This window comes from Perissodus microlepis, chromosome 4, assembly GCF_051167445.1.
Source record: "Perissodus microlepis isolate ML-2025 ecotype Zambia chromosome 4, ASM5116744v1, whole genome shotgun sequence".
Classification (NCBI taxonomy): domain Eukaryota; kingdom Metazoa; phylum Chordata; class Actinopteri; order Cichliformes; family Cichlidae; genus Perissodus; species Perissodus microlepis.
This window is the reverse complement of record NC_140464.1, coordinates 542,915-570,192: the sequence shown is the minus strand read 5'-3', so window position 1 is coordinate 570,192 and position 27,278 is coordinate 542,915. Positions and strand designations below refer to the sequence as shown.

General features: G+C 41.9%; 1 protein-coding gene across 1 annotated transcript; it reads right to left on the bottom strand.

Moving 5' to 3' along the window:
* Positions 1–843: 843 nt before the first annotated feature.
* Positions 844–19,618, bottom strand: LOC146387882 (NLR family CARD domain-containing protein 3-like). The gene is made up of 7 exons (XM_084924906.1): positions 19,560–19,618; positions 15,067–15,201; positions 12,458–14,306; positions 10,339–10,512; positions 10,061–10,234; positions 7,003–7,049; positions 844–5,195 (listed from the first exon to the last, which is right to left on the bottom strand). The coding sequence occupies exons 2-7, from the start codon at positions 15,191–15,193 to the stop codon at positions 4,633–4,635; spliced, it is 2,934 nt and encodes a 977-aa protein (XP_084781032.1). The 5' UTR covers positions 15,194–15,201; positions 19,560–19,618; the 3' UTR covers positions 844–4,632.
* Between the last annotated feature and the right edge of the window lie 7,660 nt (positions 19,619–27,278).

Sequence of the window (27,278 nt, the reverse complement as noted above, 5' to 3'; positions counted from 1 at the left end):
TCCGGTGGTCCTCCTTGGGCTCTCGCACTCTGGGGCCTCTAGATGTCTGGATCTCCTCCATGCCTGCTTCATGCCCTGGGGGCGGGGCTATGGCTCTCTACACCCTCTAGCAGACCATTACATGGGGAAACCTTTTGAATACAAGCGTGCTGATCCACACAGGTGTGCACACGGGTGTTCACTGTTCATAGACATAAACTACACCTTTCTTGGCCGCTACTTCAAAGCACATTGTGCGCTGTCGGTCCTGCGTGCTGCACAACAACATTCAATATTTAGTATTTACTGCAGTTTACACTGAGCTAGATTAACGCGATGGTGTTGTGTTTATTATGTTGCTCTGTTTTTTTTTTTTGCTTGTTTTCTCTTCTTTTTCTCTCAACAGGTGATCAATATTGAATCGGTGTGCAACTTTGCCAAAACAATGTGGGACTCTGTAGTTTTCTCTGGTCCCCTCCCCAATCAGACCAGGAGTGACATGTTTAGCCGCATGTTCTCCTTAAATTGCTGGCTGTCTGAGTGGTGTCCCAGAAACGATGTGGGCTTCATAGATAATTGGCAAACCTTCTGGAGGAAACCTGGTCTTGTTAGGAGAGACGGCATCCATCCCACTTTGGATGGAGCAGCTCTCATTTCTAGAAATATGAACAAATGTATCAAACCTCTGTCGTGTTCAATATTTTCAGAAGGAATTACAGGAGAAAGTTCTGTCTGTTAAAAAGATTTAATTTGCGTTGGCAGTTGAAATTACAAGTTTCCACAGCTCTGGACGTCTGTGTGAAATCGGGCATTTGGTTCACAAAAAGGATAACCCTCAAACGGGCTGTATAACTTTATATAGTGTCAAGTCAAGTCAACTTTATTTGTCAATTCTGCCACATGTACAGGACATACAGAGAATAGAAATTTCGTTACTCTCAAACCCTAGGTGAAATAGCAAATGAACATTTAAATATAAGAGAGTGATTAAAAAATGCAAATAAAATAATTAAAAATAAAAATTTAAATAAATACAATACAATTTTACGTATAACAAGAAAGCTATGCAATATACAATATACAATATTCAAGTAAGGATAAATGACATTGAGTGTAAACCAGGCAGAGTAGTGCAAATAAGCAAATAGTGCAAATGGAGATTTAGTAATATACGGTAAGATACGGTAAGTAGGTAGTGAAACAAAAACAAAGATTATCATGGCTTTCTGGCTCCTGCACGGATATGGCAGTCCTGCTGTCTCCCTCCCCGTCCATGTCTGACCTCGTCCGGTATCTGCTCGCTCCTCTGTAAGAGGCAGAAGAGGAAAACACCTCCCGCCTAGCCGTGATAATCTCATTTTATTATCCATTGTTCTTGTACTGATTCTAAGTTCTGGTTCAGAATATCTTGTTCGGACTCTCCAACCCAAAGACTCATTCTAACCATTATCTGTGTGTAAGCGTGTTTGCCACCAGCCGCCTGCACTCTGTGTCACTCCTACAATATATCAATCTGGACCGTCACGCCGAACGAAGCTTTCGACCTTCAAAGGAGTGCCAGCTCGTATGAGCACATTTGCAGTGTGTATATAAAAATAATTAAACCAGCTTTATTTATACTGAAAACAAACATTTTCAAATTTTCAACACCTCCCAAAATATGAGTATCCAGAGCTGGGACCAGGAAGCAGAGCTGCAGTCTTACACGCCTCTCTGCAGCTTCTCTCCTCCTGCTACCCCCTCAGAAACCCATCTCCATAGAGGCTGTGTCAGCTCCCAAACAGACAAAAAACAAACTAAAAAACAGCAACAAACAAGTTAAACATAAAAATATGATAAAATAACACAAGCTCTGTTATTGTAATCATACCAAACACATAATGAAACTGGAAGAACTGCTGAGCTTGTGTGTATAAAGACAAACTAACAGTCACACTACTTGAATGAAATGGCACCGTGAGTGGATCTGTATGCAAACTGATGGGGATCAAAGTCACAAGGAATGTGTGTTTAGTCTTCTGCCCTGAAGGCAGAGTTGCTGGCTGAACTTCACATATCATCCATGGTTTCTTGTTTGGATAAAACATAGATGTGTTTATCAGCTGTGACGTTGTCCATACATAACCGCAGGTCCTGGATTCTTAGGTATTCTGTACTCTGTGGCACTGAAGCAGTCCTGCAAACGAGTGACTGATCTTTCTGTGCAGGCTTCAACGCTCTTGAGTTTGATCTGATTAGGTTTTTTTTTAAAAATTTAAGTGTTTATTGAAGTTATGCAAATAAAATAAAATGTACAGTATTTGATGGCTTCCTTTGTTCTAAGACTCATATGTACAGTAGTCTGGATGACCGCCATCACTTCAAGTACTTTTCCTTCACGCAAGTATGAAAAAAAAGAGACAGAGAAGGAAAAAACAAAACAAACACATGTACAGACAGATACAGTTTGTAACTATATCCATGCAGAGAGAGGGCAACTGAAAAGTAGCAGATGGTGACATAGCATTAGTACATGTTATTATAAAAAGCAAACAAAATAAACAAACAAAAACTGAAACAACCGTTCCTTTGATGATGAATGTCAGCGATATCAGGCCTTACAGGACTCACAGAGCCATTTTCCCCAGTGTTTTACAAATTTCTCATACTCAAAGTTCACTAAAAAAGTAATCTTTTCTTATAAATCTCATCAATCCAGCTGTTTAATGTTGGTGGATCCTGTGTTGGCCATCTTTTGGTCAGTGCCTTTTTACTTGCAGCCAGCAGCACACCAAGTAAGTATTTATCTATACCCTTCATGCCTGAGGGTTTGTATCCTAAAAATATGGGTTTGAAATCAAAATATGTACCAAATATGTTTTGCATCACTTTGTGGGCTCCTCTTCTGCTGTTTCGTAGCCACAGTTCCTCCAACATTCACAACTTCCGTCATCATAATGTGCCTTTATAGCTGGGCTGATGAAAAAACCAGCAAAACTTTTCCAGCAGAACTTCCATATATGTGATTTTGTACTTTTCCAATGAAAAGAACAAATGTTCTGCCATTCCTCTTCTGTAACTGCCAGATCTCCCTCTTTCTTCCATCTTTCTTTTATATACTTTGTTGAATAATTGCTGAGATCATGAAGACGATTGTATATTTGTGAGATTACACCTTTCTTATAAGCATTTACAAAGAGTTGGATAAGTGGCCTCGCTGTAGTGGGTGTTTGGTTTTTAATGCTTCGAGCATAGAAGTTTCTTAACTGCAAGTATCTATCGTGGTCTTGGTTTTCTAAATGAAACGTTTGCTTTAAAGTTTGGAAACTCATAATTTCATCTTCCTTTACAATACCACATATCGATGTAATTCCTTTATCTCTCCAGTTTTTAAACTAGGGTCTATTTGACCTGGTTAGGTTGATTCTTCTTCTTAGGGGAGTACAGGCTGGGATGAGGATGAGCGGTGGTCAGATGTTCCCGGCTGTGGGAGGGGGACTATGCGGTGAGCGTGCCTCAAGTAGGAATAGACTCGATCCAGTGTGTTTCCTCTGATGGAAAATTGTCTGCGGTCTTACTATTTATGCACCAGTTGTTGTGAATATAGATACACAGTCCACCCCACCTGCTCCAACCCAAGTCTTCATTTCAATCATGGCGGGGAGTTGTGGGGCCCACTAGCTACGCTGTAGCATCAGGATAAAACGATGTAGCCAGACCTGTGTGATGATCAGAAGCATGCTGGGCAGTGGTGGTTTGAATGGTTGTTTTCTTAGCACACCATTTTTGTCTGCACTCCATATATTACTTTCATCACTTGCCAAGGCCGACTGCACACCTGGAAGAATCTGGCAGTGTGCAAACGATTAAGATTGGCTCTATGAACATGTTTCATTGTGCTGCTGTCTTCTTAAAGGATGTTACAGATTTTTTATCTTCTATTATTATTTTGAGAACGTTCTGATTCTTGGGGATTTTAACATGTTGATGAGGCCACATCAAACTCAACAGCTGAACTTTGATCTGTATCTGATTCCTTTTACTTTGTTGAATGTGTTTCTGGACCAACACATCTGAAAGGCCGTACCTTGGACCTTGTGTTTGTCGAGGACGTACATGGTGGATGCTCCATGGATCCATACTTACTGAAGATTATGAAACACAACAGAAGCTGAAATACAGTTTTTACAGTCAATACACAAAAATACATATGAAGTCCATGAAACCAGCTTGCATGCTTGTGTGTACTTCGCAGGAGAGGTAACAACACGTGATCAATGCTGAACCTGTGAGAACTGCAGGATGATTATTTCTATGCGTGATGGACCTCTACGTTTTATCACCATACAAACAAACCCTTTGCCCCACATTCAGTCTTCAGTTTGTTTCCACAGTTTTTAATGAATTTTGCTGTTTCCTGTGTTCTCAGGATGTTTCCTTGGCTTTATACAGCTGTGTTATAAGCCCTTTGTCAAGGATGGGCAAAGGGCTTATAACACAGCTGTATACTCTCTATTCCCAATATTGTGCATTACTCTGAGAAGAACTGGCAGTTTTTCCAACGCTCGTTAATCAGTAAAAAAACAAAAATGCATTACTATGATAAGGTGTTATTTGTTCTGTTTAAAGTGCACGAACTTGACTGATTCATACTCATCATTTACATTCATCCTCCTACAGCTTGCACAGAGACACTGAGGACTGGATGTTAAACATCAGGTTAAAGCCCAGCCTGGAGTCACAGCCAAAGCCTGCATACAAAGGCTCGGTGAAGGTGGTGTTGAAGGTGTGAAGGTGGATCAGACTGTCACAGGAGACTCTGTAGAAGGACACAATGCCGGCAGGATAGTCTACATACACTGCTATTCTCTTAGAGAAAGAGGATGAGGAAGGGAAGTACATCTCTTTCCCTTGGTTGTTGTGGCAGACAGCGTAGCGGTCAAGAAAGCAGCTCAGACTCCAAGACTGATCATTTCCTCCAAACCTGCTTCGAAGGCTGTTGCCTTTTCTTTTGATTCCTCTGTAACTCACACATATGTCCACTAGTCCCCTCCACTCCACCTCCCAGTAACAGCGACCGCTCAGTTCATTTTCACACAGAAGCTGGGGCCAACTGTCGAACCTGTCTGGATGATTCGGATATAACTGAAAGTCTGACGCTGTCACCGTCATGTTGCTGTGGGACAATCTGAGGGCTCGGCTTGCAGTGTTCGGGTCTATCTGCAGCTCGCAGGCATCTGATGGAGACAAAGAACACAGCAAATCACATTAACTGGTTTCGTTTCTGTTAACAGCATGCGGGCAAATATTCCAAGATCTTTAAAAAACATACAGTTAATCATGAACTGTTAATTCATGAACCTGAGTGGCACGGGATCCCACGGAGGTTGTACTGCACCGGGTAAAAATTCAAGTATTCAAGTGACAGCAAACGGTTTGTGAGGTTGGGAGAATATTCCTCATTAGGTTCTGTACTGGGTCCAAAACTACTCATTAGGTATCGATATATCAAAATTAGTTTTATTTGCAGATGGCACAAATAAAAACCTAATGGAGCTGCTGGAGACGGCGGCTTCAGAAATGTGCATCAAAAAAACTGGTGTGCCAGGAACAAAGTACCGTTGAATCAAAACATCACTGAAGTGTGTTATTTGGGAGTTCTCAAAGACACCCACAAGTGCAGATTCACATGAATGGATCCTTTTCCTGTAACAGGTGTAGGCTGCTGGGGGATTCCCATGATGCACTGGGTGTTTCATCTTCACTCACTGGGGGTGTCCAGATTCACGGGCTGCATCCTCCTGAGGCCGCATTTGTGGGCCGATTGCGTCACAGCGACGCGCCGAAGGCTGTCCAAATTGTTGGACTCTTCTGAATGCAGCCGACAAACGCGTCCTCCTTTTCCCCGAATTTGAAGGATGGGTTGGGTGTGTCCTTCATGGTCCACCATATCCCAGAATTCATCGCGCGGCCCAGCCAATTCAAGTTTCCGACAATGGCGGCCGCTACTAAGTTTTAAAATTACTCTTATTAATCTTTCTGGGTCACAAAATAAACTTTTAACATATTTTCAGGCGACAATGTAGCTGTGTAAACTCCAAATATCTGCTCGGTTTATCAAGATGTCGCATATTTGCAAAAGTGCTCCGAGGTTTTCGCAGGCGTCTGTTACCCACCAGCTCGATAGCAAGCTGGGATGGTCAATGGTCACTAGAGCCGCCGAGAATGGCACACCCCCGGCACATCATTTTCAGATCACCGCGGTCTTTGGCTACTCAGGTTAAGCATGACATATAAGTCACTTAGATAACTTAAACATGTTATTGTTTGGTTTTTTTCAGTGTTTTATTTGTTTGTGAGTAAATCGGTTTGGCTGAGATCAAAGTTCTAGTTTCCACACAGCTGAATAAACGTCAAACAGAAAACTGATTAAACAGTGTGTGAGACGGTCGAGAGTTTACTCCAGTGTCCTGATATATTTTAGATAGCAAGGAGCAGACGGCCGAGTTTATTAACTCCACCCAGACAGCGGTGACGCAGATCTGAAGGCTCGACTGTCACATTTCACAGCCGTTTACTTCCGGCCTACACGACCTCCTGAGGACCCGGCCCACGTAGACCGCAAAGGCCGGGTCCTCAGGAGGATGCAGCCCATGAATTTGGACACGACCGCTATGTGTTGATAGACCTTTATCTGCACTGAATCATACTTGTTATTAATCTCTGTCTCTCTTCCACAGCATGTCTTTATCCTGTCTTCCTTCTCTCACCCCAACCAATCACAGCAGATGGCCCCGCCCCTCCCTGAGCCTGGTTCTGCTGGAGGTTTCTTCCTGTTAAAAGGGAGTTTTTCCTTCCCACTGTCGCCAAAGTGCTGCTGTGATAGTGGGGTTTTCTCTGTTTTCTTTGTATTATTGTAGGGTTTTTTAACATTACAGTATAAAGCACCTTGGGCATTTCCTGGTAGATAAATAAAATTGAATTCAATTGTTTTTTATATTTTTTTCTGTGGCATGTCAGAATAAGCTGAGTAAAATCACTTACACTTCTTTAAGCCCGGTTTCAGCCTCTGCTCTCCACCATGGTCCAATCTGCATAACAAAACAGCCATTTACGGATGCAGTTATGAACTGCTTCACACTTTAATCATTTGAAATGATTCAGGCTGGGAATCAAAGAATAACTCACAAAATAATGCTATCACAACATGCATGATACTTTTGGATAATCGTGTAACTGAAAATGAAAATTTACCATCAAATGCAAAACTCATCATTATGCAGTGCAATGTTCCATGTATATGTGCATAGTTTGTCAGATTCATTGACTGCATTGTCTACTTGATGATAACATATCAGAACTCTTGGTTTCAATTTCAAATTTCAATTTCAAGTTATTTATGTAGCACTCTTCACAGGATAGAAACCACAAAGTGCTTCACAGTAATATAAAAACAGATATACATAAAACAGCACCATCAAACGTTCAGCACAAATCTAATTAAAAGCCAATCGAAATGTAATAGAATAGAATAGAATAGAATAGAATAGAAAACTTTATTTGTCAATTTCTTCAAATGTACTTGCCATACAAAGGAATTGAAATTACGTTTCACACTGTCCCATGCGTAGACATTGACAACAATAAAGTGCAGATGCACAACAAAAACAGCCCTAACAATAAGATAATATTAAATAGGTAACAGGATAGACAGACCTAAAAATAAATAAAATAAAGTGTTCCAACAGTGTTCCCTGTAACATTATCTCATTACCGGGTTTTTAGTGCATGCTGGGTAAGATGTGGGCAGGTTGGTGTTCTTTGGAGCCTTTTCCTCTTTCATTCTCTCTAAAGACTGTCTCTGGGTTTCAAAGGTGAGAAGTAAACTCTCCACACCCACTACCAGACTGTTAAATGGAGAAACCTTTTGAATGCAAGCGCAATGACGCACACAGGTGTGCACACAGTTGTTCAGACACACTATCTTCCTTGGCTGCTGCCTCTAAGCATACCATGCGTGGTTGGTCTTGTGTGCTGGTCAGTAACATTCAATATTTATTATTTATTGTTACTTATACTCATCTAGATGTTGCTGTGGTCTCCCTGTTGTGTTGTTCTCTCTTTGCTTGTTTTCTTTTTTTTCTTCCAGCTGATTTTTAGTGTCTTTCCTCTCTGCCCCTCGTCCCCTCGCCTTTTCTCGACTTTGTCTTGTCTACATCTTTCCTTTTCCTATTATCCCCCCATCATGTCTGTTCCGATTGTAATAACTAATTAACTAAACAACTAACTAAAAAAATAATAATATAATTAACCAATAATAATAAAGATCAATCACGTAGACCAGCATGGCGAAGCTGCAATGATCCACTTGGAAACATAAATCCGCTGGGCAATAATAATTCTGATTGCTGCCAAACGAGACAGACACGAAGTACAAATAATTTATTGTACCTAAGTACAATTTTCAGCTATCTGTACTTGTTTGTTCATAAACCTGCTGCTAAACAAACTGGAGGTCAGAAGCAGGTCATGTGATCACAGCCTGTACAGTAAGAAAATCTACTCCAGCTCTATTTTCGCTGAACCTTGCAGCTGATTTCAGGTTCCCACCTGCTGAATCCACTTTAACCCCTGACTGCGCATTTTCCTGTCAATATATAAAATAAAGATTTTTGTCCTTCTTTAAACTAAAGGCAGACTAAAGTTTGTATTCCCCTCAACTAATATTACTTTATCCTTATGTTAATACTACACAGGGTTCAGTGAGCTTTGCACAAGAAAATAGAAATGTCCTCTAAAGAAACTACTTTTCATTTCTCAGTCTGAGTACATTTCAGAGTCTTTACATTTTTACTTTTACTAGATGAAAGCAGTTGAATCAGTACTTCAACTTTTACTGGAGTATTTTTAACAGTAGTATTTGTACTTCTACTTAAGTACAGAATGTCTGTACTTTTGCCAACTCTGCTGGTCCCTGGTGGCGTTCTGGCCCTCGTGTGGGTGGAGTCACAGGTGTTGGCCATAATCAGTGTTTCCAGTTCTCCAAGCACTAAGGAAAGGAGTTTCAATGCTACCTTACTTGCTTCCTTTAGCAGAGGATACGCTGGTCCATCCTTTGCAATGGGCCATCTGACCATTCATGAAAGAAACAATTTAAAAAAGTGGCGCAGCTCGTATATATGTTAACTGTAATTGGATGTCCATGCCATAACTCGATGAAATATTTTGAATTTTTCAAAAGCAGTTTGTTAAACTCACAGCTGAACATCACACTGCTGGAATAAAAATTACTTTTCTTTGAGCTGTTGCTGCATGAAGAACAAAGTTCTCCAGATTATATTAACTGATAAAGGTTTACGCTTCTGTGGAATCAGTTTGCATTGTTAATGTCTTTTGCAGTGTTACAGCCTTTAAGATTATCATGGATTCATGTTTACTTCGGGGTGGCTGGGATAAACGTGGAATAGAGCAAATTTTACTGCAGTCACAGGAATCGTTCTACGGGATGACAGCAGCTAAATATAAGAAAATAAGAGGGATTTAATTTTATTGGCTGCGGCAGATTTATTAAGCAGGGCAAATTATTGTGATGCCACAGGTGATCTACTAACTTTCTCCTGAATTTCTCCGCAATTTAATGGCTCATAAATCCGCAAACCAGAACAGGGAGAGTGTTGGGCCCATTAATCAAAATAATAACTCAGGTTGTACACATGTGTTTCTCTCTAAAACAGTGCAGCAATTTAGATAAATGAGAGGAAGCTGAAGTTCTTCTGGCAGAACTCTCCGGGCATGTGCAAAGGGTCCTGAGGAGGAGAGCTGCATTAGTGCAAACGATGTGTCAAACAGCTGACCTGTATGATGTGCAGAAGAAGAAAAAACTGCAGTCCTGTTACTGTTATGTTACCACAATTGTAAATGCGCAGATTGCTGTTCGGACTTGGCCAGGACTTGCATATTGCAATATTAAATCTAACACAGTAACATGAATTCATTAATAGCAGCTTTGTCACTGACATTTGTTATACTAGGGACCTTTGGCATCCAACGTATGTAAAGATTACATCAGGACACGTCTGCTTCTGGTTCTTTCCGAGCATACCTGAGAGTGTCCAGTCTCCAGTTTGGATCATTCAGTCGAGCAGACAGCACATCTGCTGCCGTGTCACCTGGATGATTGTAGCTCAGGTCCAGCTCTCTCATATGTGAAGGGTTGGTGCTCAGAGCCGAGGCCAGAGAAGCACAGCCTTCCTCTGTGACCATGCAGCCTGACAGCCTGAAAATCATGAACAAAATTTCATTTTTAAGCTGAAGAATTAAAAAAATGTATTATGCAAAGAATACTATGTTTTGTTTTGTTTTTTAATGATAATGACTAACTTGAGAATCTCAAGTATACAGTGTGGACTCCGCAGTCCAGTGGACAGTAATGTCACTCCTGAATCCTGAAGATCGTTGTTACTCATATCCAGCTCTCTCAAACTGGAGGACTGGGAGCTGAGAGCTGAAGACAAAGCTTCACAGCTTCTCCATGACAGCTTGCAGCCACTCAGCCTGATGACAAACAGACAAAACTTAAACACTTAAGACATTCAAATAATTTCTGCTTTTGTGACCACAAGTCACACTGCTTCATTTTAAAATAGTCCGACTAGGAGTAGCTACATATGCATTTTTAAGAAATGGATATCTGCACTGTTGATGGTACAATACACAAATCCAGCCTCACTGAGTCACAAGCTCGCACACTCATAGTGTTACTCAATCTGGAAGAACCTTCAATATAAAATCTGTGCCAAATCAAACATGTAGGTCTGACCCACATGTCTGCAACCTTCCTTTATATCAAACATCCTTGAAAGAGTAGTTGTCAAACAGCTAACAGATCATCTGCAGAGGAATGGTTTATTGAAGAGTTTCAGTCAGGTTTCAGAGCTCATCACAGCACAGAAACAGCTTTAGTGAAGGTTACAAATGATCTTCTTATGGCCTCTGACAGTGGACTCATCTCTGTGCTTGTCCTGCTAGACCTCAGTGCAGCGTTCGATACTGTCGACCATAATATCCTATTAGAGCGATTAGAACATGCTGTAGGTGTTACAGGTACTGTGCTGCAGTGGTTTGTATCATATCTATCTAATAGACTCCAGTTTGTGCATGTAAATGGAGAGTCCTCTTCACACACTGAGGTTAATTATGGAGTTCCACAGGGTTCAGTGCTAGGACCAATTCTGTTTACATTATACATGCTTCCCTTAGGCAGCATCATTAGAAGACATAGCATACATTTACACTGCTATGCAGATGACACCCAGCTCTATCTGTCCATGAAGCCAGATAACACACACCAATTAGTTAAACTGCAGGAATGTCTTAAAGACATAAAGACCTGGATGGCCGCTAACTTTCTGCTTCTTAATTCAGATAAAACTGAGGTTATTGTACTCGGCCCTGAAAATCTTAGAAATATGGTATCTAAGCAGATTCTTCCTCTGGATGGCATTACCTTGGCCTCCAGTAACACTGTGAGGAACCTTGGAGTCATTTTTGACCAGGACATGTCCTTCAACGCACATATTAAACAAATATGTAAGACTGCTTTCTTCCATTTGTGCAACATCTCTAAAGTTAGAAATATCCTGTCTCAGAGTGACGCTGAAAAACTAGTTCATGCATTTATTACTTCCAGGCTGGACGACTGTAATTCATTATTATCAGGAAGTCCTAAAAACTCCCTGAAAAGCCTTCAGCTAATCCAAAATGCTGCAGCAAGAGTCCTGACAGGGACTAGAAAGAGAGAGCAGATTTCTCCTGTTTTGGCTTCCTGTTAAATCCAGAACTGAATTCAAAATCTTTAAAATGTTAAAGATTCCCATGATTCAGTGAGTGTTTCTTCTTGACTCATTATGTGTTAATAGACCTCTGGGGATCGTGGCTCAAGAGTTGGGAGTTCGCCTTGTAATCGGAAGGTTGCCGGTTCGAGCCCCGGCTTGGACAGTCTCGGTCGTTGTGTCCTTGGGCGAGACACTTCACCCGTTTCCTACTGGTGGTGGTCAGAGTGTCCGTCAGCCTCGCCTTTGTCAGTGCGCCCCAGGGTGGCTGTGCCATCACGTGAGGGTGGATGACTGGATGTGTAAAGCGCTGTACAAATACAGGCCATTTACTCTCTGCACTGAATCGTGCTTGTTATTAATCTCTGGCTCTCTTCCACAGCATGTGTTCATCATCTTACTTTATGTGAGAGAACACCCACTGTAGGCTTTCAGCAAGCTATACAACTGACATATTCTGTATTTACAGCAGCGCAAAGATACCAAAAGCATGATGGTAGAGAGGCAGAAACATATCTGTTGGCCTTTTTGTTATTGGACTAGTAAATAACATCATCTTGCTTGCTGTGACTTATAATGTCAGCTCTGTAAGGTCTGTAAGCTGATTTGTTTAGGAGAAGTAACATTATATTTGGTTTTGTGGGTGACTCACTTATCCATGAACTTACAGAAGTTTTCTAGAGGTTCTGATCACTGGCAGCAGCCTCAGAAGAGCCTCCTCCGAAGCACAGTATTTCTTCAGGTCAAACACATCCAGATCTTTTTCTGAGGACAGTAAGATGAAGAGAAGTGTCGACCACTGAGTGGGAGACAGTTTATCTTTGCAGAGACTTCCTGAACTCAGGTATCGTTGGATCTCCTCCACCAGAGAACGATCGTTCAGTTCATTCAGGCAGTGGAACAGAAGGATGCATTGTTCTGGACCAGGATTCTTCCTGATCCTCTTCTTCACATACAGGATTGCTTTTTGATTGTTATGTGAGCTACTTCTTGTTTGTGTCAGCAGGTCTTGTAGGAGAGTCTGATTGGTCTGCAGTGACAGACCGAGGAGAAAGCGAGCAAACAAATCCAGGTGACCGTTTGGGCTCTTTAACGCTGTCTTGACTGCATTTTTTTGGATATTCAGAGCCGTAGAAGAGTTTGATTTACTGAAACACATGAACAGACTTTGCACGGTGAGTCGGGGGACAGGCATCACATTTCTGTTGTGGCTAAACAGTGATATGGTCACGTAAACTGCAGCTAGAAACTGATGAATGCTTTGGTGAGTAAAGCTGAAGATATTCTTCTGGTCCTGTTCCTTCCTTTGTCCACAAACCTGCTTGAAGATCTTTGTGAACAGTCCTGCGTACTTTGACGCTGCTCTGACATGAATGCCACTGCAGCTCAGCTCCTCCTCAGTAAAGATGGCGTTTCCTCTCAGCAGCTGGTGAAAAGCCAGTTCAGCTAATGACATAATGTACCGAATGCACTTTTCTGGGACATGCTTCTGCTTTGTGTGGTTAATCTCAACCATCAGGAAGTGGATGTACATCTCAGTCAGGGTCTTGGGCAGCTCTCCTCCCTTGCTGGTTTTCAGCACATCCTCCAGAACTGCAGCTGTGATCCAGCAGAAGACTGGGATGTGGCACATGATGTGTAGTCCTTGGGATGTGTTGATGTGGGCGACCATCCTGTTGGCCTGCTCCGCGTCTTGGAATCTCTTTCTGAAGTAGTCCTCCTTCTGAGGGTCAGTGAACCCTCTGACCTCCGTCACTCTGTGAACGTACTGAGGGGGAATTTGATTGGCTGCTGCAGGTCGTGTGGTTATCCAGAGGCGAGCAGAGGGAAGCAGTTTGCCCCTGATGAGGTTGGTCAGAAGCACTTCTACTCCGGCTGACTTTGTCACGTCAGTAGACTTCTCTGTTTTTCCTGTGAAGTCGAGCTGAAGGCGGCTTTGATCCAATCCATCAAACACAAACAGAAGTCTGAACTCACTTGTGTCTCTGGAGTTCTGCAAACTTATGAAAATGTCATTTAAAGTCTCTTCTTTGATACCACTGGCTGAAAAATATGGGATACATGTATGGATGAGCTCTGCCAGGCTAAATGTTTCTCCTTTCCATAAACCCATCTGCTGACAGTCAAAGGGGAAGATCAGATGTAAGTCCTGATTGGTTCTTTTTTCAGCCCAGTCCAACAAAAACTTCTTAACAATGGATGATTTGCCAATTCCTGTTATCCCGCTGGTCAGCACTGTCCTCACAGCCGTGCCCTCACTAGAAAACAGTTGGAAGAGGTCACTGGGTTTAACCACCCTCTCTGACTCGAGGTCAGCCAGTCTGACCTCTTGTTGTGAGTCTGTGGTCCGTCTCTCTGTAATAAACAGCTCTGGGGTCACGTCATACAAACGTTCCTCATTCTGCTTCTCGAGGCCCTCCTGAGCACACCTGAAGATGTTCTGGAGCTCAGACTGCAGCGCGACTTGCTGCGATGTTTCAGGTTGTGGAGGCGGAGCTGCTGGCATGCATCTCACATCTGTGGGGAGCAAAGACACACCCATGAAAAGTCTGCTGTGGGAAACACCAACACAACAACCTGTTTGTGCGCATGCAGCCTCTTACAGTTGCTCCTGTTTTTCTCCATCCTTTAAACTTTGTTAAGCGTAGCTTTTTACTTCTTTTGTGTTTCTTTGTTTGCGTTATTTAGTTATATTTTGTAACTTTGTAATAAATAGTATTGTTTATTTAGCTTAGCTAGCTACTCTTCTTACTGTCTTACAGCAACTGAGACCCCATGATTTCCTCTTGGGCTCATTAAAGAGTTCTGATTCAGATATTTCCCTGTAACAGCATCATCTCTGTGGTGGGATGGGAGTCTGAGCTGAAAGATACTCTAGAACGAGTCTCCTGAAGACGGGTTGGACTCTGCGAGAGCTGCAGGGCACAGCTTGCTGTCTGTATGCTGTTTCCCCCCTGATGGTTCAGAGGGTTGTTTCATATTGTAAAGATCTCGTAGCACTATACTGTACCAATAGGGCACTTCTCCCTCAGACTGCAGTCTCTCTGGTTCCAGAGTCTTCAGCTTTCCAAACTGGAAGCTCCTCTTCTGGTTCCACAGCACATAGTTGGGGCTGGATCAGGTGACCCTGAATCCTCTCTTAGTTATGCTGCGATAGCTCTAGACTAAGTATGTAGGTGTATGTGTGTGAGTGTATGAGATATTTTAATGTGGAGTTCAGTTTGCCTCAACTGCTTCAGAAGCAGTGTCAGCTGACTGACCTGCTTCCATGACTCACCTTCAGGTCCTAAGTCAGTGCTGGATAAACTTTCCACCTGATCCTTTGTTTCCATCTCCTTAAAATCTTTGAGCTCGCTGTCTCCCAGCTCCTCCAACGCTTCCACCAACTCTGCTGGTGTTGCCATCCTTGGTCCTGTCAGGAATCAGGAGATGTCTGTTTATCTTCAGATGTAACACATCTGTACATTTGGATCAAGGAGAATAAAATAAACCCATGAGTTAGACACAGTCCACTTCAGACGGATTTTACTTTACGGCTTTACGGTTTTTAAACTAGACTGTTCAGTGTAATAATGAACAGTCCTTCCAAACCACACGTGTGTCTCACATGTGGTTTTAGTGTCAGTTTCACAGAAGAAATGAAAAGTTTCACCTCTGTCGACGTCTTCTTCAGGCGCTTGGTAATCCAGACAGATCAATGCCACATTACATCAAATCTTTTGCATTCATTTTTTGCCAGTTGAACATCAGTTTAATAAGTTCTTTAAAGCAGTGGCAAAATATGACCTTTCATTACCTGGCCGTGTTTTTGGTTTATATTGAGGATATGATGAAATAGACTATTGCACCTGAGAAATAACCTGAGGAAGCTGCGTGGGAGTCATGATAATAACAGGAAAGGTTCTTCCTTCATTACCTCCTTTAGTAAGGATACACTGCTGCCCCTAACGTTGTGACACAATCTGATATTTCATCATTTGTACAAAAAAAGAATTTTAACATAACAGACAAAGTTAATCATATAAATGTTCAATAACAATGTCACGCTGTGCGGCAGGCAGGACGTAGGACCCAAATGCAGGACTCGAGCACGCAAAGGTCTCTTAAAGCTGCAGCTTTATTCGCTGCGAATACTTGAATGCAAGATATAAGAAACAAAACATAATGACCGAGAGCTGGGAAACCAGGAACTCAAGAGAACAGAAACTAGAAAACAAAGAAACTAGAAAACTAGGAACTGACGAGAAAACAAACACGGAGACCGACAGCATGGAGGGAACATCCAGCACAGAGACGATACGAACAGCTGGAAACACAGCTGGGACTAATCAGAGCCGGTTAATGAGACGGTGGGAAAGCAAAACACTGAACACAGGAAACAAGATCATCAAAGTAAAACAGGAAACACAAGAGACACCCACAAAGACACAGAATGACACTTACTGAGGAGACACAGGAAACATGGAGGAAAGGAGGAGCACAAAACAGAAACCAGGAGACTAAAACTGATAAATAATAACACAGAAACACTGGGTAAGCAACCCAGGACCAGGACACAAACACTGTGTTTCATGCTGTGACCTGTTGTTGAGTCACTGAATGTGAACATCGCTGTAAGAAATGACAGTAACTTGTAAGGTCTCCAAACCCAAATGATCTTAAATCAAAGTGAGTCTAAGCTTCTTTATAATTCAGTCTGCATCAGTCAGTTGTTGGAATTAATTGAAATGTTGATTTGAACCACAGCCAGCATCCAGCCACAGGCAGCTCATTCACAAGGAGACAAAATACAGCACACACACCGAAACCCAGACGAAGACACATGAAACAGGACACAGAGGGATGATTACGAGAAGTGACAGACACAGGGCAAAGATGTCATTACAATAACTACAAGTAAGATAAGAAGTGCACCTGTTATAAGTATAATACGTTTTAAATACATACATAAGAGAAGACAGGCAAACCAGACAGACATGGCGGCGTGACTGGGGAGATAGAGAGGATAACAAAACATGAGCCCAGCAGCTGAGGACGTCCCACAGAGACGAGACTGGGAACACACTGGAAATGTAAGGGAACTAAGGCACAACTCATCTGTGGAGCACCCTTCCCACCACTACAGGACATTTACAACACGCAGGTCAGGAACACGATCCAGGACCGCACCCACCCACAGCACACGCTGTCCACACTCCTGCCATCCAGCAGACACTACAGGAGTGTGAAAGCAGGGACGGTCCACAGGCCACTGACTCACTGACTTATTGTCAAACTGTAATTATCTTTAACCTGTAAATTTGCAATTTTGTACATTTATATACAACATAACACAACTTCATACAATATAAACAATGTTAATATTGCTTACTCTGTGTATTTTACCACTGCAACTACTTGCACTTTAAATTCTGACTAAACCCACACATTATATTTTTATCATAACTCTGGTTTTACGTGGCCGATCAACACAGTTTAAAAACTGGTATAAAGTCCACACTTTGTCCGTCAGTTGCTCCGTCTGTCCTGCTCACATCTCCAATGGTTGTACACGTTGTCATTAACGTGGCTTCACTCCACATCAGCCGCTTTGCTAAAACACCGGTGTCGGCACATAAGGACGCTGTCAGAGCCTGTCAACCGCGTTGATTAGCTGCGTATATACCAATGTGAATCGCATCATTGGCTGGACTGTGAGATAAGGTGGCATCGTTCTGATCCCATACGGGAGCAGCCAGTCACTGACTAACACTGCAGGACAGAGTTGTTAACATTTTAATTTTAATTTCAATTCAGGTTAGATTTTTGTTTGTGCGCAGAGACCGTGCAGCAGTGTGCAGTTGCACGTGCGCAGCTTAGAGGGAACATTGGTCATGACTACCAAACACACTTGTGGCAGTTTCTGTGTGATAAGCAGGAATGTAATACCACGGTAATGATAACTGCATAAAAGCATGCATCAAGCAAGCATCAGTAAGTCTGGAACTGGAGACATATTCCAGGTAGCAAAGAAAGTGGAGCACACATTAAAATGTCCAGTACACAACAATAAGATGCCATCCACGCTTGTCCACGACTGTCCCGCACTGCCTTCATCACTGACTGACCTCTAACCACCCAAAGGTTGGGCCTCTCCTGCAGCAGGTAGCTGTCAGTTCTGTCAGTGTTACATTAGAACCTGTCAGGATCAGGATACATTATTAATCCCTGAGGAAATTATGACGTGGCAATTTAAAGTGATGCACTCTCACTTTTCTCCTAATTAAGTTCATTTTCATCCACAATAAACCAAAAACATCTGTGTTTCTTTTTGTTTTTACTGCAGAGTGAATGGGGGGGGGGGGAGTGCTGACTGCCTTTAATCTTCCTTTCCACACTGAGTGGGTTACTACCACATGTAACTGAGTGGTAATAACATCCCTCTGCATTTTGTTGGGGTTTTCTCTGTGTTATTGTAGGATTTTACAATAACACGTGAGCAGAGGTGACTGTTGTTGTGATTTAAAACTGAATTGAATAGATTTTTAACACCACTCCTTTATATAATATGCATGAATCACCAATGTAAGACTGCACTGAGGCGACATGAGATGTGAATTTGTAGTCCATGTTGTTGAATTTCAATCCTGTCACACAGTCTAACATCAGAACAGTCAGACTCTCTGGCACACCCTTCCTTCATCTCATGACATTTTCTACCAAAGTCAAAGAAAAGTGTTTAAGAGGAGGTATGATTATTTGGATCTCACATGTCAGTGCTGAGGTCTTCCAGGTGTTGCATTCTACTGAGAGCAACTTTATACCTACATAAGAACAAAAACATCTACAGATGATTACATGCAGCTCTGTGTTAGACAGCGAGTGTTAGTCACTCTGTGTCCACAGCACTGCAGCAAAAACCTGACAGGCACTGATACACGTGGAAACGACCAGGCAGGTATACTCATCATATATGATGTTGTAATTGATATTAGTTGTTGTGCTGCTGGTTTATTGTGTTCTTACCTCCCTGCACGTGTTACACAGTGTGCCTGATGTGCATTAATGTTTCTCTAATGTAAAGACGTCATAATGTTTAAAAATGATTTATGTTTGCAGATGACAGTAATATATTTTACTGTTGACAGACCACTAATCAGTAACTGCTTTGATAAATATTTGACTGTAGAATCTGACCAGACCTACCTTAGAATACTGTTCAGCCTTTTTAGGTCTACTGCAGACACAAAGGGCTTCATGCTATTTTTAAAACGCATGCAGTCATACTTCCTGAAAATAGTCGGAACGTCTCTGTCCATTTGATAAAAACTGTTACATTTTTTGTCAACGTTTGCTCCAATGTTACTCCAGTGTAATAATACCATCTACACCTGTGGCGCACCCCAGGGATCCCTTTGAAGTCCCGAATTGTTGCTCATTCACATGAAATAACTCCGCGTCGCACAACAGCTTGCATGAGTGGTTTCCTGTACACTGTGGTTTTCACAGCGAGCCTGCACTGCAGCAGTTTACTGTGTGATTGAAGATTTTGTGAGAGAAAGAAAGAAAGAAAGACGTTCTTTTATCAGCTGACACTTTCATTACACTGAACGGCTTCATAAAAAAGAAAGAAAGAAAGAAACACGCAACTTCCAGGAAGCAGCAACAGTTTCCCTACTGACTGCAGATTTCACACCCATGTTGAATCCAAGGTCACTTCAGTTGGATTCAGGTTTAGAAACATCTGTAGCTCCAGTTTTATTGTTAAAAGAAATGTGAAAAAGACTTTACCTGTTTATTCGCTGGAAGTCTGGACTGATGCTCGCTGCTCTCTGAGGGGTACTTAGTTTCAGGAAGTTAACAGATGAAGTGGTTTGGTGTAACCACATCCTCTTACTGCAGCTTAAACTGCAGCCTGACTCATCGTGGGAATTTTTATTATAGATAATAAGAATGAACATTAATAAATCTTTGACTGCGCAGACAGCAGGTACCTACTAACCGAAGGGTTGGCGATTCGATCCCAGTCTGCATGCCACATATCCAAGATATGAACCCCATGTTGCTCTCTGATGCATCCATCGGAGTGTGAACGTGTGTGAATGTTGGATTGGACCCATTTAGAAACAGCATTGATGGAAGTGCGTGTGTGAATGGGTGAATGTACAAGTTGTGTAAAGTGCTTTGAGTGCTGAGAGTAGAAAAGCGTTATAGAAGAACCAGTCTGTTTACCACTTTGCACCAAAGTGCTGGATGGGACTTTGCCATTTTGTGATTTTCACTGCAAATTAATTCAAACATATATCATAATATTAATGCATATCTACCTCTGACAATAGTTAACACGCAGCCAAAGGGAAGCACAGCTCGGGCTATGGAGGTTGTGCTGCTGACATCTTCACATCTGCAGAGAACAAAGATCAATCCATGGAGAGTCCACCTGAGGAGGGTGCTCAAGGTTTCCATACCTGCTAATTCAATTCAATTCAATTCAATTCAATTCAATTTTATTTATATAGCGCCAAATCACAACAAAAGTCGCCTCAAGGCGCTTCATAGATACAGAGAAAAACCCAACAATCATATGACCCCCTATGAGCAAGCACTTTGGCGACAGTGGGAAGGAAAAACTCCCTTTTAACAGGAAGAAACCTCCGGCAGAACCAGGCTCAGGGAGGGGCGGGGCCATCTGCTGTGATTGGTTGGGGAGAGAGAAGGAAGACAGGATAAAGACATGCTGTGGAAGAGAGACAGAGGTTAATAACAGATATGATTCAATGCAGAGAGGTCTGTTAATACATAGTGAGTGAGAAAGGTGACTGGAAAGGAAAAACTCAATGCATCATGGGAATCCCCCGGCAGCCTACGTCTATTGCAGCATAACTAAGGGAGGAATGCTAATCATTCTTTAGGCTCTCAAGACTGAAAGGCCTGAAATCAGACAGAACCACTTCTGAGTTTTAACCTTTATTTCTATACAGAAGCTCACTGTTTGATCTTTGATCAGTGTGAAACTGTGCTGCCATATATCAGCAGAGCCGAACAGCTGAAAGTAAACTGTGTCAAAAAGAATAAAATAAAAAGGTCATCGGCCTTCATTAATCATCTTTAATGTTTCTTATTCTGACATTTGTTAAAAGTTGTGTGTCTTTAGTCTTCATGCAAAGTGTTTAGATCAGACTTTTTTGTAACTTTTTCAAGATCCACCTGTGCTTGGTTAAACCATACCCTTATTAATTATATATATATATATATATATTAGGGGTGCAACGATACACACAATTCACGGTTCGGTTCGATACTTTGGTGTCACGGTTCGATATTTTTTCGATACAAAAAATGTTCATGCCTTTTTAATTTGTCATTTATTAAAATTATAAATATATATTTTAACTCAAAAGTACAGTTTTTAAATTTAATGTTGCTGAAATAACAAAGTAATAATAATAATAATAAATCTATCTGATGGAGAAATCACTCATCTTTGTTAAAGAGAGTTTATTACAGAGAAATGGCTCTTTCCAAAGTAAAAGCTATACTATACGCTTCTTCTGGGCTATATTCTCAGCAGCATATTAAACATATCAGGTCCCCATAAGGAGAATCCTGTGCTAACGGCTGTCTAAATGACTCGGGTAAAGTTTGTAGCATGCGTGCTTGTTGTTTTTGTCTGCTTCCACTTGTCTTTGCACTAGGATGATGTCGGCGTAAATGTGCAGTCATATTCGTTGTGTTCCCACTAGTGCTGTCAGCGTTAATCTGAAATGACGTTAACGCCACAACACGGCAAATCTCCGTTAACGAGCTACCGCGGATCGCCCCGTGCCTGGGGCTGGACGGCCAACACGTTAACGAGCTAACTGCGCTAACGCACTAGTTCCCACCAATTGAGCATTGCGTGGCACATCCGACATACTGTTTTACTTTTGTCCATGACGCGCTTACCTTCAGGGTCATACATCACATGAAAACCAAAATAGTTCCAAACGCCAGATCTGAATGAGGGTGGGGGAGGTTCAATTTGCCATGTTGCAAGGAGAGCTTAGCTTCTGTCTCGCTAGCTTGCCCTGCGCTCAGTGAATCTGCGTTCGACTACTCCACCTTAGTGATGTTCGATTCGTGAACGAATCGTTCAATACTCGAGAATCACTTTACTGACTCGTGAATCATGATTCACAAGCCCAACTGACTCACTGACTCATCCCTGTTGCTGTTAGCAAACTAATTCCATTAGTAGAAATATATCTAGCTTATAATTAAAATTGTGGGGGAAAAAACAACAGCCAGTTTCGTAACAAAAGCATTTCTGCTCTGAACTGGAAGAAAAAACCCTGAGTAGAAGCTCACATCAAGAAAATAGCTCCTCGGTTCAGAGTAGCATCGCGCTGCTAACATGCTAACAACACATTTGAGCTACTCACCCCCTCCCTTCCTGTGCTGAATCGTAAGCATAAGCGAATCACTCAGGACTCGCTCACCCCCTCCCTCCTGTGCTGAATCATAGAGCGAACGAATCACTCACTCACTCACTAACCCCCTCCCTCCTGTGCTGAATCAAAGAGCGAACGAATCACTCAGGACTCACTAACCCCCTCCCTCCTGTGCTGAATCAAAGAGCGAACGAATCACTCGGGACTCGCTCACCCCCTCCCTCCTGTGCTGAATCATAGAGCGAGCGAACGAATCACTCACTCACCCCCTCCCTCCTGACTCACAGCTTCTTCTTCTTCTTGGTTGGCAACCAATGTTAAGGCGCATTACCGCCCCCTGGCGCACAGCGCAGTGGACATTTAGATGAGAAAATATATATTTGACACACTTAAGGAAAATGCTAATAAAATACAAATAAACAAAATAAATGTTTATTAAGCAATTTTGATAGGAAATTGCTTAATTTTAGAAATGTTTTTGCTCTTTTTTTCTCTATAAAATAGTTGTTGTTGTTTTTTTTTTTTCAATATCGATACGAGTATCGTTGCACCCCTAATGTTTATATATGTATATATAGGTGACTCATATATATGAGGACCTGAGCTTGAAGGATAAACTGGGGCGTGCTGGGTGTTATATATATATATATATATATATATATATATATATATATATTTGTGTTTACTTGAGAGAAGATTTCCACATCTGAAACATTGGTGCCTGCTGAATCTCCTACAATCTCATCTGAATATAAGAATAAAGTTCTACAGAATGTTTCCAATGCTGATTATAAAATACAACTCTAAGCATTTTCAAGTCATTTGACTTTTAAAAAACTGTGCATACCTCTGGAAACTGTCATTTTGAAGACATTGAGGTGAATTTGACAGTATTGTCAGTAACTGGAGTTTTTATTGGTTGCTTTTGTAGCAGAGAAGTAAACCATGTGAAACCAAACCCATCTAAGCTGCGCGCGTGCGCAATTACGCACTGCTGGCACGGCCTCTGCACACAGAAAATCTGTGTTGCGCACAGAAAAAAAGTGTGGACTTTATACCAGTTTTTAAATTGTGTTGATCGGCCACGTAAAACCACAGATATGATAAAAATATCTGCAATGTTTGGTTTTCTTCCTGAATACTGTCGTTGTTTATATTTACTGCGGGAAGAAACGGTGAAAACAGCGTTTCATAAGGAAAATGCTCGAAAGCCCCAGCCTTTCCTATTGGTGGAAAAATGTACCATGTGCATTTAGTTGTTTAGGGAGGGGGAAGTTTTAGGAGTGACGGCGTGTTTGAGATGTGAGAGATTTGAGACGTTTAGCGCAAATCTTGTGTAGTTAGTGTGTAGTGTAGTCAATAGTTTTGTTGTGTGTGTCAGAACAATGAGGCGACTGCTGAGTGTTACAGGTGTTACAGCAGTGATACATCTGCTGCTGTCAGGCCTGCAGGTATCAGGCTGTTGTTCTCCTTCATCTCATAGTGGACACAAATTATTTTTGGAGTGGCACAAATAATTTGTGTGGCATCAGATTTGATGCAGAACAGCTGATTGTTCTGTAAATAGTTTGAAATGTTTATTTAAAAAAACGCCTTGGCTGTGTTTTTAGGTAAACAGCTGCAAAAACTTTGTTGTTTGTATAACTCAGTTACTTTTTTGAAGAAGTAACTATATAATTAACTGCCCAACATTGGTCAGTATTTACTGTATTTTGCAGACAGAGTTACAGACTCTCTCCCAGACCACAGACTCATAATACAAGTCAGAGCTTTATATATTAAAAAAAAGGAAAGTTGTGTTTTCAGAATTGGAGTTATTTTTACTTCCAATAGTGTTAACATGCTGCACAGGTCATGAACAATTGTTAAAAAAATTTCATTGTAAGTGGGCTAAAGCAGTTAATTAAAAGTAGTCTAACATAAATGTAAATGCTGTAATTTGATTATTTTAATAAACATGTGACTTGCATGGATTCGATGCTGGCGTGACCACAGTGCACACGTCTGCTGTCGCTCACAGTGGTCCAAGTGTCCGCTCAGGGAGTTTGTGTGTTCGCTCAGACACATGAAACATTAGAGGGAACATTGGTCACAATACTGGATTTTTGTTAGTGATGAAAAATCAAACAAATACAACATGTTTTACTGTATGAACACAGTTATTCAGTACGTCGCTGTGATGTAAATTCCAACACAGTACAGGTGCTGAGCTTGAACCGCTGTTACGATACGCACAAGCAGGAAAAAAACAAAACACATCAAATTAGAACAGCAAGCAGTGATGCAGCACCCCGGCACACGTCTGGGCGTACCACGGTCGAGCGTGAGGTATGCGTCACACAGTCACCGCCATGAATCACAGATCTTTGGCTGTGTCTGAACTTTGACAACCTCGTCTAATATCTCAGGATGTGCAATCATACTCTAACTCGAGTACGACTGCACATGCTGAGGTATTAGATGAGGCACGTCTCCAGAGGGTTAAATGTTACAGTTTTCACACTGAAACATCATCAAGGTCTGGTGTTGACTTTGAGAAGCAGTACATCAAAGTATGAAACATGACATTTTTGCCACCAGGTGGCGCTTTAACAATTGCACATCACTGCGTTCAGGGCTGTGAAAAACATCAAAATAAAGTAACACCAACTCGATAAGGGTTTCCTGCTCATTCAGCTCGAAGCATAAAACATGATGTTTCCTGTTGTCCCCGGGTGGCGCTGTTACCTCATTAAACACGTTCAGGAGTGACCTTTATCACGCACGAGACATTTGAAACATGCCTTTCAACAAACAGAGTTTCACAGTTTAGCACAGCTGGAGGTGAGACCTCAGATCGGAGGAGGACTTCAGATAAGTACAGCAGCTGGAAATCACATGATAGCTTTGGTTATTGTGTAACTTTGGTGTGAGCCATCAAGTTTAGTTTTACAGAGATACATTCACTGTTTGCAGGTGCTGCTTACTTGTACCTCCAGGACTGGTTCACACGAGTCTGTCATGGTGGATTTAATGGTTACGTCCTCGCCTTTGTAAGATCGTTAGCTTTGCCTCTGACAAAGCCTCTCTCATTACTGTGATACATCTTACGGTAAAGAATCACAGTTTGTGTCCTTGCTGGAGACTCTGACTGACCAGTTGGAGTAAAGGTTAAAGTCATACATGACGGCGATCTTCTTAGCGACTATCCTCGTGGATGAAGGTGAAGACTGAGCCGACCGCTGTGTGGGGAGTCTTGGCCTGACCATCAGCAGAAGCTTGAAGTGTTGCTGGTAAAGAAGTGTCACAGCGTCCACTGAAGATAAACTCACTGCTCCGAGAAATGGGAAACACCTCAGTGAGCGTATTTGAAGATAATCAGTGTAAAATCCAGAGGCTGTTACAGACGTTAGATACAAATGATTTCAGGAGTAAACTCTGTATTTATCAGCTGAGACTCTGCGGCCGTCAGCGCTGCAGCAGAGGAGGATTAGAAACCAGCTCTGCTGGACAAACATGATTACAGGACCATTTCTAGGTCGCACCTTATTTTCTTAAAAATGTTTTACGGAGATACAGATCGATGGATCTTTTTATATTTGATGTTTTCATCAGAGTCAGATTAACTAAACAGTGGCAGCACAATCCCCAACTAGTCCTCGTGGGTGTGGGCAGTTTTGGGGTGATTTACAAAAAGTTGTGCTGTTCTAAACAAAGGTGCAGTTGCTTCTTTTCAGTATCAAACCCAAATAATAATACAGGCTTTTATTGGTGCAATTAGCAGCACACGTTAGGAAAGCATGTGATTTAAACTCCCCATAGTTTGAGAAAGCATCTCAGAAATGCAGATGAAACACGCTCAGTCACAGAAGTTCCCACCTCCCACATGCAATCTTACCAATGTGCACTTTCTAAATACCAACAGTACTTTTTCTTTTACACCCAAAGCCAGTTTGTGCTGGAGCAGCACAGGTTCTGCAGTCACACAGCCTGGATCCACCTGTGCAGAGGGTGAGGTTCCCCTCGTGGTCCTGATCCACTCGCTGCACAGTCGATGTGTTAGACTTGATTTATCAACTTTGTCTGCAAACAGCAGAAGATTTGAAATCATCGATTATCTTTTTTTATACTTCGATAAAAAGTTGCAGACACGCAAACTGCTTCATATTAAAACTTCACTGAAAGTCAATTTAAGTTTTCTCACACTTTAATTCCTGTGAAAACTTTCATTTTCTCAGATAAAACGAAAGCACCAGAAACACGTGCAGTAACTCCAACACTGTAATAAATGCAGTAAACCTTACACCTTCTCTCCACGTCGTCCTTTCTCTTGCGTTTCTTTTGGAACCTTCTTGGTGTCTTTAAATTTTGCTGCTCGTTCCTGGATGAATCCTCTCTGATTCCAGAGACGCTGAGTTTGTTTATACTGCATTTAACGATCAGTTATTAGGACACTGATCGTGCTGCTGTGATTGTTTCTGAGAAGCAGCTGCAATTATTCAGCATCATGAGCTGCTGTGTGAGTGCTTCGTGTCATAATAACCCAACAGTTACAGACATTCACCGTTTTGTCCTTTTAAACACCGAGCCTTCCTGCTTCCACACACACCTGCAGCAGTGTGTGTGTGACGTCGTAGCGAGCAGTTCAGTGCTGCCTCGCTGGCTGCAGACGTTTCTCCCTGACTGGGTTTCATTCATAAAACCAGAGGGAGTGAAGAAAGCTAACGTTCAAATTCAAACCAGAAATAACAAATCATTTTCCCACACTCACCCAGAGAGAGGGGCAGACACCAGGGAAGCATCGGCACTCCACAAGAAAACTATTTGAATCAGTGTTCATGATGCCAAAACCTGTAGATGCTGCTTTGTTCTATACACAGCCATCATATCACTAATGTACCACAAATATGTGAGATTTCTGAGTGTGCTCTATTATTGGTGCTAGCAGCTGACAGTCTGGTCCTTGGTAAGGATCTTGGTTGGTTGCCCAGGTTCTCCACTGAAGGTCCTGCTGGGTCCACACTTGTTCCAGTTTACTTTTACGGACCTCATCAGAATCAGGATCAGGGAGGAGCAGCCACCTCCGCGACACGGTGCAGGG

Coding starts and splice junctions, on each gene's coding strand:
- LOC146387882 (XM_084924906.1), bottom strand. CDS start 15,193: ATGGCAACACCAGCAGAGTTGGTGGAAGCGTTGGAGGAGCTGGGAGAC. Junction 10,513..12,457: donor AGAACCTCTAGAAAACTTCT/GTAAGTTCATGG, acceptor GTTTGTCATCAG/GCTGAGTGGCTGCAAGCTGT. Junction 10,235..10,338: donor TGTATACTTGAGATTCTCAA/GTTAGTCATTAT, acceptor CATGATTTTCAG/GCTGTCAGGCTGCATGGTCA.